Source organism: Nerophis ophidion, linkage group LG19, assembly GCF_033978795.1.
Source record: "Nerophis ophidion isolate RoL-2023_Sa linkage group LG19, RoL_Noph_v1.0, whole genome shotgun sequence".
Lineage (NCBI taxonomy): Eukaryota > Metazoa > Chordata > Actinopteri > Syngnathiformes > Syngnathidae > Nerophis > Nerophis ophidion.
In genome coordinates, this window is record NC_084629.1 from 42,180,063 (window position 1) to 42,192,136 (window position 12,074).

The 12,074-nt window shown below is 40.0% G+C and overlaps 1 protein-coding gene across 3 annotated transcripts in view; it reads left to right on the plus strand.

Moving 5' to 3' along the window:
• Positions 1–1,150: 1,150 nt before the first annotated feature.
• ppp1r9ala (protein phosphatase 1 regulatory subunit 9A-like A) overlaps positions 1,151–12,074 on the plus strand; it is a 53,324-nt gene continuing 42,400 nt past the window's right edge. For all 3 annotated transcript variants that reach the window (XM_061880026.1, XM_061880027.1, XM_061880028.1), the window contains exons 1-2: positions 1,151–1,310; positions 6,327–8,252. In XM_061880026.1, the coding sequence (XP_061736010.1) occupies positions 6,456–8,252 (1,797 nt within the window). In that variant the 5' untranslated portion in view covers positions 1,151–1,310; positions 6,327–6,455. The remainder of the gene's footprint in view (positions 1,311–6,326; positions 8,253–12,074) is intronic.

Below are 12,074 nucleotides of genomic sequence, written 5' to 3' on the forward strand. Positions count from 1 at the left end.
CTAATATATATATATTTTTTTTTTTTTTTAAAAGTGGAATAAAAGAGCAAATTGGTGAAATGCAACGAGAAAAAGTTGCATTGTTGACTCTAATAACACAATTTTTTAAATAATTTGTCAAAAAATAATAATGAATAAAAATCAATGTTGCTATAAATTATTGATTGATTTAAGGACAAAAAGGACATAAATACAACAAACATAAAAACATGAAAATTATGAAAATTAGAAAAAGAAATTCCATACAAATTATATACTAATACTAATTATACTAATTATCCTATTGCTTGTTATTTTAAATATATATACAATATATATTATTTAAAGCTGATATAGAGATTTAAGTGTTGAATGAAGAAAAAAAAAAAAAAAAAAAAAAGCATGACCTTTTTATGAGTGGGGCACTTTTGGATCCCTAAGGATTTTAGTGGAATTTAATAACTGTCTTTGCTAAAAAAAAACAACAACAACTAAATAATAATAATAAATTCAATTCAATTTTGCTATGAATTATTGACCTATTTAGGGATCCAATAACTTCACATTAAATAATCCATCCATCCATTTTTTACCGCTTATTCCCTTTTGGGGTCGCGGGGGGCGCTGGCGCCTATCTCAGCTACAATCGGGCGGAAGGCGGGGTACACCCTGGACAAGTCGCTACCTCATCGCAGGGCCAACACAGATAGACAGACAACATTCACACACTCGGACATTAAATAATTCACTTTGAAAATGTTTTTGGGAAAAATATTGCGTATTTTGTATTTTGCCTCAAAAATCAGGGTTTCGACAAAAAAGCTCGTAAAAAAGTAAAACAAATAATGACGTAGAATTAGTGATTCAAGGGTTTTATGAAAAATATACACCTGTGATATATGACTTATTTTGGACCTTGTTCAGGACTGAAACGCTTCTGGGTCCTTAAGACCTAACTTGAGGGAGCCCCAACAATTAAAAAGAAAAATAAGTGTATATTGTATTGGTTTTGAAAATGAAAAAATATCAACTTGGCCCCCGCGTGCTTTGATTTTCCCGTGTGCGGCCCTCAGTGGAAAAAGTTTGGACACCCCTGCTGTAGTGGCTTCTGTCCTGGAATGTGCGCGCGCTCCCGACGCTCCCCCGCGCTCGCGCAGGCTGTGTGGCGCGCGCGCGGCCCCGCGGCAAGTGTGCTGGGAAGGCGGGGAAGGAGGCGACGTCGGAGCGGGGAATGATGGCGCAGAGCGGGGAGAACACACAACTTTGAGACGCTCGAAACGGCGACGCGGCGGGCCAGCTGTCGGCGCTTGACGCCCCGGAACAAGTCTGAGGTGAGACTTGTGCTTTATTCCAGCTGGCCTCGCACATTGTGGGAAGATTCCAGCTTCAAACTCGGGAATTGTTGTTAGAGACTCGCGCAGTAAAGTAGCACAGAAACTTTGTCTTTGCCTTCTAAAAGACGATTAACTCAGCCCGGCTGACTTGTTGTTAACTAGTCGTCGCCTTCTTCGTGTACTTTTAACTTCGACGACTTTATGTTTAGGTTTTTTTTCCCACGGGACGTCGTCGATGACATTGGATGAAGACAAAGCTAACAGCGCAGATGTTGTGTGAGCTAGCACCACACTGAAAGTTCCAATGTTACCTAATACTAGTCAGCATGGATAATATTTAACTTTATTTGCGTGTAGTAAAACATCGCGTAAGCAGGGGTGTCCAACTCACTTTAGCTCAGGGGCCGCATGGAAGAAAATCTATTCCCGAGTGGGCCGTGATGGTAAAATCATGGCATGATAACTTGAAAATAAAGACAAATTCAGGTTGTTTTCTTTGTTTTCCTTTGGCCAAAAATAGAACAAGCACATTCAGAATGGACAAAACTAGGGATGCACCGAAATGAAAATTTGTGGCCGAAGCCGAAACCGAATAAAATTTGAGCGCTTGGCCGAAGGCCGGATACCAAATAACGAATAATAAATGCAGTTTTTCACAACTTTTTTATTCGCAGCCAAGTGTGAAGCGACCGGAATGAGAATCAGCACCTCCAAGTCCGAGTCCATGGTTCTCGGAGTGCCATCTCCGGGTTGGGGAGGAGACCCTGCCCCAAGTGGAGGAGTTCAAGTACCTCGGAGTCTTGTTCACGAGTGAGGGAAGAGTGGATCGTGAGATCGACAGCCGGATCGGTGCGGCGTCTTCAGTAATGCGGACGTTGTATCGATCCGTTGTGGTGAAGAAGGAGCTGAGCCGGAAGGCAAAGCTCTCAATTTACCGGTCGATCTACGTTCCCATCCTCACCTATGGTCATGAGCTTTGGGTCATGACCGAAAGGATAAGATCACGGGTACAAGCGGCCGAAATGAGTTTCCTCCGCCGTGTGGCGGGGCTCTCCCTTAGAGATAGGGTGAGAAGCTCTGCCATCCGGGAGGAACTCAAAGTAAAGCCGCTGCTCCTCCACATCGAGAGGAGCCAGATGAGGTCAGGATGCCACCCGAACGCCTCCCTAGGGAGGTGTTTAGGGCACGTCCAGCTGGTAGGAAGCCACGGGGAAGACCCAGGACACGTTGGGAAGACTATGTCTCCCGGCTGGCCTGGGAACGCCTCGGGATCCCCCGGGAAGAGCTAGACGAAGTGGCTGGAGAGAGGGAAGTCTGGGCTTCCCTGTTTAGGCTGCTGCCCCCGCGACCCGACCTCGGATAAGCGGAAGATGATGGATGGACAACTTTTTTATGTTGCATAAATAGCCTAGAATAATTTTTTAGACATGTTTTTCATATAAAGTAAATTTTTATTGAATATTGACATTTTTTTATAGTCCAGTAGCCTTTGCTTTTCAAAAAAAGCATAGTTTTTCATTTATATTAGGCCTTCATGCATTCCAAAAAAACCCCAAAGTGCATTAAAGTGGATAAACCCACAACAAATGAATTATTGTCCTTTTGGCAAAAGTCTGCTTAGCCACAGTAGATAGGCTAATAATGTAAACAGAAGGCTCAAGTAAATCTCAATTAATTGTGTGCTTATAACCTCATACACTTATACAGGTAGCCTACACAACAGGCTAATAATGTAAACAGAGGCCCCACTAAATCTCAATAAGTGTGTGCTTGTAACCTCATACACTTATAGAGGTACACAACATATCCCAGGCCAGAACAGATTTGTCAATAACAGTACTTCAGCTTCAGAATAAAAAGAAGGAAACTAACTATGTATAAAACAATTTAAATTTAACACTGCACGTTGGTTCATTGCGTCACCGCGTCAAAAATGTGCGTCTTTGCTTCACACGCCACTATTCGGCCTTGCTTTTAACTTATTCCACCGAAGGCCGAATGTGGCTTTTTTTGCCATATTCAGCCGAATATATTCGGTTACCGATTAATCGGTGCATCCCTGGACAAAACACTTCAAATGTGTTGAAAACTCTGAGGAAATTGGTGCAGTTTCCAAAACACAATAACCTTAGACTTGGTCTCAGTGTATCAACAAAGCCAGGATTCAACTTTAAGTCACAGTCTTTCTGGGATTGAACAAAAACACAACATGGAAACTCTTCTAGGTATGAAATACCTCCTTTGTCATGTCCATGTATCAATCCAGAGATAACTCAACAAACTGTAAGACGCGGGTAAAAACTATTCAAAAGGGTAAAGTTCACTTTTCTCGTGTTTGACAGATATTTGGGGGCAAGGAGGTTGCCAAACGACAATGTGTTTGAAGCAGAAGACATAAAACGGCAGGTTTAGTTTCATGAGGGTCGGTTACCATGAATTGATTAACGTGGACCCCGAACTAAAGAAGTTGAAAAACTAATTCGGGTGTTACAGTTTAGTGGTCAGTTGTACAGAATATGTACTGTACTGTGCAATCTACTAATAAGAGTTTAAATCAATCAAAGAGGAGGAGTCACAGTCCCCCTTTACTGTGTACCGCTTGCTTGGTATAAACCGTTTGCTTGCCTAACAGAATTGGTATTGTGACATCCAGTGGACACATTTAGAACAGCAGTTTCTTTTGTTCAAAAAAAAAAAAACGCAGCTCACTTTTATAATTGGCAAACTCATCAAGCGGACCGGATAAAACCTGTTCGCGGGCCTGGTCCAGCCCGCAGGCCGTACGTTTGACACCCCTGGCGTAGAGCTATATTTGATGGCACAACTAGTATTTCCGGTCTTTTGTATGAATCAAATCCAATTATGCTTTGTAAAATATTTCTACTACTACACACAGCCTTGACTATATTTGTTCAAGCAATGACTTTGTAATATACACAAAAGAACATATAGAACAGTAAAGTTAATATTATATTAAAGGCCTACTGAAATGAGATTTTCTTAATTAAACGGGGATAACAGGTCTTTTGTATGTGTCATACTTGATCATTTCACGATATTGACACATTTTTGCCAAAAGGATTTAGTAGAGAACATCGATGATAAAGTTCGCAACTTTTGGTCGCTAATAAAAAAGACTTGCCTTTACCGGAAGTAGCAGACGATGTGCGCGTGACGTCACAGGTTGTAGTGCTCCTCACATTGTTTATAATCTTAGCCTACAGCAGCAAGAGCTATTCGGACCAAGAAAGCGACAATTTCCCCATTAATTTGAGCGAGGATGAAATATTCGTTGATGAGGAAAGTTAGAGTGAAGCAAAAAAAGAAAAGGCGACGGCTCCAGGCGGCAGCAGTGGGACCGTTTCAGATGTAATTAGACACATTTACTAGGATAATTCTGGAAGATCCCTTATCTGCTTATTGTTTTAATAGTGTTTTAGTGAGATTGTAAAGTCATACCTGAAAGTCGGATGGCTGCGGTGAACGCCAGTGTCTCTGAGAGAAGCCGAGGAGCCAAGATCACAGCTGCCTTTTTGAGCTACAGGAGGAGGTCCCACAATCCACTGAAGTCTCCGGTAAGAGCCGACTTAATATCACAATTGTCCCATCCCAAAATTTGCTGGTTGACGTAGAGAAACATGTTCGCTTGACCGCTCTGTGTTAAAGCTTCACAACAAACAAAGAAACACCGGCTGTGTTTCCGTGCTAAAGGCAGCTGCAATCCACCGCTTTCCACCAACAGCATTATTCTTTATAGTCTCCATTATTAATTGAACAAATTGCAAAAGATTCAGCAACACAGATGTCAAAATTACTGTGTAATTATGCGATGAAAAGAGACGACTTTTAGCCGTGTGTGGTGCTGGGCTAATATGTCCGCTACAATCCGAGACGTCACAAACACGCGTCATCATTCCGCGACATTTTCAACAAGAAACTCCGCGGGAAATTTAAAATTGTGATTTAGTAAACTAAACCGGCCGTATTGGCATGTGTGGAAATGTTAAGATTTCATCATTGATATGTAAATTATCAGACTGCATGGTCGGTAGTAGAGGGTTTCAGTAGGCCTTTAATTTATATTTATGTTATTCACATGTGAATAATGCTGTATAATAGACTGTATCTACATTATTCACATGTGAATAAAGATGTATAATAGACTATCTACATTATTCACATGTGAATAAAGATGTATAATAGACTGTAGTTATATTATTCACATGTGAATAATGCTGTATAATAGACTTTATTTATATTGTTCACATGTTAAAAAGACGTAAGTTTTTATTGTGTATTGTGAGTGGACTGTGGTGCGGAATTTCCCCCACACTGCAAAAACTGAAATAAGAGTGATATTTGCTCTATTTTATGACTGATAAGACAACTCTTCTCACTAAGCAGATTTTATGTTAGTGTTTTACTTGTTTTAAGGGTTTTGGTCCTAAATGATCTCAGTAAGATATTACAGCTTGTTGCTGAGATTTTATGACATATATTGAGTAAAACATGCTTGAAACTACAATATCAACTGTCGCAAAGCTGTTTCATCAACACTCACAAGTATAAAACTACTTTTTTAATGTAATAATTTCTTATTTCAAGCATGTAAAAAAAATCATGACTTTGACACAATTGTGCCCCATAATTAAAACAGATGACAGCCAAATGGACTTTGCTGTTTTATTTTCAATGAAACAATAGAAAATATGTACTTGTATAGTAGTACAGTTGTTATTAGTGAGAATATACTTATTTTAAAGTATTTTTGGGTTCATTGAGGTCAAATAATTTTACTTGTTTTGGAAAGTCTTGACAAGCCAAATTTTCTTGGTCTATTGGCAGATCATTTTTGTAATTTTTTTTCTTGTTTTTGAACACTGACTTTTTGCAGTGCAGGGATCAAAAAAGTACTTTCTATTCTATTATATTCTAGAAAAGACTTAAGTCAATAAAAAAGAGTAAGAGTGTTAAAAAGTCAACAACTTATAGTATGTGTCCCCCCCTCACCAGATGCCTTCACCCTGTGTGCTTAGTAGACAAAGCTCCTTGGGACTCATGGCGCTGCCTGTATGAAGAGGGAATCATTCACAGCCAGGATTAATTCAAATTGCGCAGCAATTACAAAAACAAACTGGCAAAATGATCCAAGCCGGAAGTAAAGGTAGTGAAAGGACCCTCAGGAGCGCGTCTCCTCACAGAAACGCATACAAGTCGGACTTCCACGCCATCAAATGCTCCTTTGATGGACAAAAATCTGAAAGCGTTGCCAAGTCTTGCGCAAATGGTTCCAGCGACACCCGTGAGGACTCCCGGGGGAGACCTTTTGGGACCAGAGTGCACAAGATCAAGAATATATTTCTACAGATGGATGGCCAGCAGCAAGAAGGCCAAGATGTGAAAGTGACTGTAAAAACCGATGTGTCCCAGGTGTCCCCACCAAAGCTGCAGGTTCCAATCAGCACACACAGGGTTAACCTCAACAGCCCTACAAGCCCAGAATCTCTCAATTTAGATAAAACTCCCAAAGGAGAGGATGTGGAGATCGACAAAGTGGCTTTGGCAGAGAAGTTTTCTGTGACTAGGAAACTATTTGAAAGGGGCATCACAGAGCAGCCTTCGGCTGAAAAGCAGTCGCCTAACAGGGCAGTAAATCGCTTGTCGCTTGGAAGTTCTTCTGATGAGGGAAAAAGCACACGGAGAGCATCAGGATCCTCAGAGACTTTCAAATCTGAGCATACCCCTACATCAGGAGTTAAATGTAGAGCGAGTGCTGATAATGAAAAAAAGAATGTGCCTAAAGTGTCACTAAATGCAGGGCCAATGTCAAAGAGGTTAGAGAATTACATGGCTCGGAATGATGCAGTAGATAACAGCTTGGCTGCTGCCAAAGTGGAGGCGAAGACTGCGAAATCCGACAGTTTGACTGAACACTCACTGAAAACTTCTTCATCAATAGGCAGTTTACAAAAACCCACCTCCCCTATCAGAGAAGCTACTAATTCATCACCTTTAGCTGATGGTACTAATAAAAACACATCTCATGCAACAAGTGTCCATAAGAAAACCGCATCATCAGGGTCTAGAACTGAGCGCAAACCAACATTCCCAGCTACAAACGCAGCCTACAAATCAGTTTCTCCTACTGACGATCACAAACACCCGTCACCAGAACCAACAACACCAGTTACCCACAGGTATAATCAAGATGGCTTGTGCCAGACTGTTAATGTGGATAAAGACAAGCTTTGTAATTCGCCGCCCAGTGATGCGAAGCAGCAAAAATCAGGGTTTGAGAACACCTACGCGACCAAATATCCAGAAATAGCCACAAGTACAGACTGTTCAGGGAAAAATCCTACAAGAGAAAAGACACCCAGCCAGACCTCATCCATTGACTCACAAGGGCTGGGCATGGTACGGGCAGAGCTTGTAGTGCTTCAGAATGAGTCTTCAGAGAGTGGGGACAATGACGAGGAAGTAGAAGACGCTGTGTTTGTTGTGCAAAGTCCCAAACAGCCAACAGAAAATGTAAAAAAGACATTTCAGCCTGAAAAACAGAATAGTAACAACCCTGTGGCAAGCACATACGACAAAGAAGCAAAGTCTGTCTTGGATAGCAATGTGCAACCTGGGATTAAAGTGAAGAACAAGGTGAAATATGATGACCATGAAGAGAACGAACTGGAGGAGCATGCTGAGAAGACTATTGTGAATGGAGCCCCTGTGTACGGTATTGAAAATGCAGCCTTTGTGGATGACAAGGATGTAGACCAGGTCCTCGTTGAAGGAGAGGAAGTGACAGAAGGCGAGGAGGAGGAGGAGCAGGAGGAGGACATGTACAGGGACTATGATGACTGTTATGAGACTCCTGGACTGTCTGATGAAGACGAACCTCCCCCAAAGAGGAAAATCAAGTTCTCTACAGACCCCATTCTGGTAAGATATCATTTGAAACATTGCTGCTTAAATTATTTGTCTGAGCATGTTGCAAAACATCTTCATTTTAATTTACACAAAGATTTTGTCAATGGGAATATATGTTAATAACATGAAGAGTAGGAAAATAGCCTGAACAAGGAAATGTGATGTGGTTACAAATATATTTATATATTTTATGATTTGCAATATACTTTATCTTTATGTGTGTGGGTGTATTTTAGTATAGAATGTTTTACATAAAAGTGAGAAGTAAATTAGGCCCCGGCATGTAAATGTTCTGACAAAAACACTTCACTTGTTTTAATCAATGCTATCCCTTTCTCTCTGCCATTTTCCATCCATTGGTATTGCTGCAGCTTTTTGTAAACATTGTTTGTTATGGGTGTGTAGTCGAGGTGGAGATATCTTCCATCAGAGGAGTTCTTTCTACCATCTGTATCTCATCACCATTTTTGATAAAACAAGGGAAACGATAATAATTGGAGTTCAGGCTACAGAGGCTTTAAATAGTTCAGTGTTTGTTCAGCCCTATGATGTGTTGTTATATCTGGGTGTGGATCCCCCACTATCCTAGTCATCCTGTGAGGGGCTTCTCTGAACCTGCTGGCACATAAACAAAAGGCTGTGTCGTCTGACCCAAGCCAAGAAGTGACAGAGTTACACAGTTACAGTGCAGATGACCATAATTTGCTAGATTCTGTCTATTTTTTTCTAAATTTACACAAGGTGTGTAAGAACTGACACTTTATGAAAATTTAGGAACATTGCCAAACCATCACATCAAACTTGTGCTCATATGTTGCCAGGAACCTGCAGCTTTGAGAAGATTTCTGATTCCATAAAAAAAGTTTGCCTATTTGTCTCCTGACAAACATGTTAGTCATGTGAGTAACATGTAAATACTATGTTGGTGGGGGTGAAGTACCTGGAAAAAAAAGATTTGCGTCCAAATATTGATTACAGTTCGGAATCCCAATATAAATGGAAGTTTTTCAAGCCAACGGGTCCGGGTTCAAACTTAGCTAGCTAGCTTTAGATGTTGGTAACATTTCTGCATGAAGGGAACATGAATCCTTTTTTTGCTGAAAGAAAATGTTTGAAGCACTTCAGATTCTACAATTTCCAGAAGGAACTTAACATGGCATAATCAGTGTACAAAATCTGCAAAATTAAAAATGAGTAGACCAGGGTGTACCCCGCCTTCCGCCCAATTGTAGCTGAGATAGGCGCCAGCGCCCCCCGCAACCCCAAAAGGGAATAAGCGGTAGAAAATGAATGGGATGGATAGAAAGGGAAGAATTTGAATGCTTGCGCCCCTTTCATCACGTAGTTAAACATTGTAAACCTGTATTTTCTTGAGCACTACATGTTTATTTAAAGTTATACAACAATTTCTCAGAGGTGTTTGTCTATCTTAGAGAGAGCATGGGTCGGGAAACTTTTTGACTGAGAGAGCCTTGGAAACAAGTATTTGCGTGAGAGCCATATGATATTTTCAAAAAGTGATATTTTATTACGGTGCAAATTATGTATAATCCATAATAACATTGTTATACTGAAGCTAACCAATAATGAAATTAATGCTTCTTATGTTTAATGCTATGTAAGATGAAGTGCCACTTCACATCTGACCATTTCATGAATATATTTTATTATTGTAAATTAGACACATTGCTGTACTTGCTCGCTCCACAAAGACAAATTCCTGACTATATCTTCCAAAATGTATGGCACTCGTCATCTTTTTTTATTTTAATTATCATCTTTTCAAAAGGTTTTTACTTGCATAATCTATCCAGCTGACTATTTGATTAAAAAGTAGAGCATTTACTTCTTGACCTCACAACATATGTAGCTGTGATTGGCTCAAGCTTTGCAGGAGGCCTGGGCGATATGGCCAGAACATAAAGTCGTCTTCTTTTTTTTTTCACAAAATATTTATGATTTTTTTCCTCCTTCTTAAAGAAATCAATACATACAAATAACCGATAATTTAAAACAAGTTTCGCTTTTATTTGAAAAAAAATGGTAGTTTTAAAGAAGACAAACAATGCCATAATTTAAAGGAATGCATGGCATGAACATACACGGAATTTACTCTTAAGCAAAATTAAAACAATTATAAAGGTGTTCCTTTTAGAACAAAAACAAATTTGTCAAACTGTCAAAAAACTAAATTAAGAGCCTGCTCTGAGAGACAATAAGAAAAGTGGGGGGAGTTTGTTGTAACAAGCTTTTTCGTCATCTTGTTACATTCATCCCACTTGACTGGAAGTCTCTTTTTCAGATGCTGGCATAAGTTTGTTGTTCTGCTATCTTTTTTAAATAAACTTTGCAGCATGCTGTCACTTGTTCCATGTCTGTTGTTACTAATGCAAACCACTGACAACACTTATTTTCTTTCTTGCTCTTGTTCGCATGAGCAGTAGCCAATTTGTAGCTATGTGTGTGACTCTTTGCTAAGGAAATAACGGCAAGGGCAAAAAGAGAACAAAAACATAGATTTAAAAATAAATAAATAAATTGTCTGCAACTAAAAAACTTGAAATTTGCGATAAAATCAATTTCTTGCCCAGGCCTACCTTTCAGGTTGCTGGAACCAGACTCTGGCCAGAACTCAAGCAGTAGAGAATGGATGGATTAAAATGCATGACAATGTTTTATCTGCATGCCAAATGCGGTCATCAAAAGAGCCACATCTGGCTCATGTGCCAATAGTCCCGTACCCCTGTAATAGAGGAATGTTGTCAATCCTGGAATTGTCTCTCTTTGTCACTAAAAGAGCCTTCGAGAATCGACTCTGAATCCAATCGTCCACCAAGTACCATAATCCAATTGAATTGGAAGTTTTAGAGTTAGGCGATATACTGGTACTATACTTAATACAGGAATAATTCAGAACGCGGTACATAGTTGAGACAATACCGGCATAGCGATATTTTTTGATGTGCCTTTGTTATGGCCGTTTGATGTCCTCTGCGCTTGACAGGCGAAGCACGGGGCATCCTTTTTGGCTCACTCCCCTGGCCCTTCTCTGATGACGCACTATGACGTGCATCCAACTTTTTAAAATAAGTATGGCAGCATTGTGCTGACTTCTCCACTCCTAAGTTTTGCAATGCTTTGGACAGCAACTGCATTTGGCGATTGGTGAGTGGCTCCAGCTTTATTTACACATACACTAATTTGCTTTGGAACCTATATCTCTCCTTGTAGTGACTTTATCATTAATCGCATCCATTTGTTGTTCACTTGTTAGCGGCTTAGGCTAATGATAGCTCCTCTCTGCTGCTTGCTCAGTGTGTCAAATATTTAACTACAACTATGTTTAAAAGTGCCTCTACACATAGCCTGTGTGGACTAAGGTACTGTAGTGTGGCTGTTGGGTGGCTGAAAAGTAGTTTTAAAGTTAACAGCCAGCGGCTTTCACCCGCAGTGAGCAAGTAGAAGCTCCATCTACCTAACATTCATAAACAAAATGAACGAAAATTGCTAGGACATAGCAACGGCAAACTTATTACTTTTTAAAGGGGAACTGCACTTTTTCTGGAATATTATCATTCACAAACAGTATGAGAGACAAGAATACACACCTTTTTTGTGGGGTGGAGGGGTTAAAGATGATTTAAAAAGTCTTGGAAGATGCAGCTAATGGGAGCCACTGTTTTAGCCTTCGAAAACAATTTCAAAACCCTCCTTTTTATATACATGCTGCAAGTCAATATATAATGTAATAACAGACAAGTTCATAACAAATGTTATTTGTACAATAATTAGCTTATTTTGGTCATTTTAATCAATAGTGGGACTTCCTTCTCT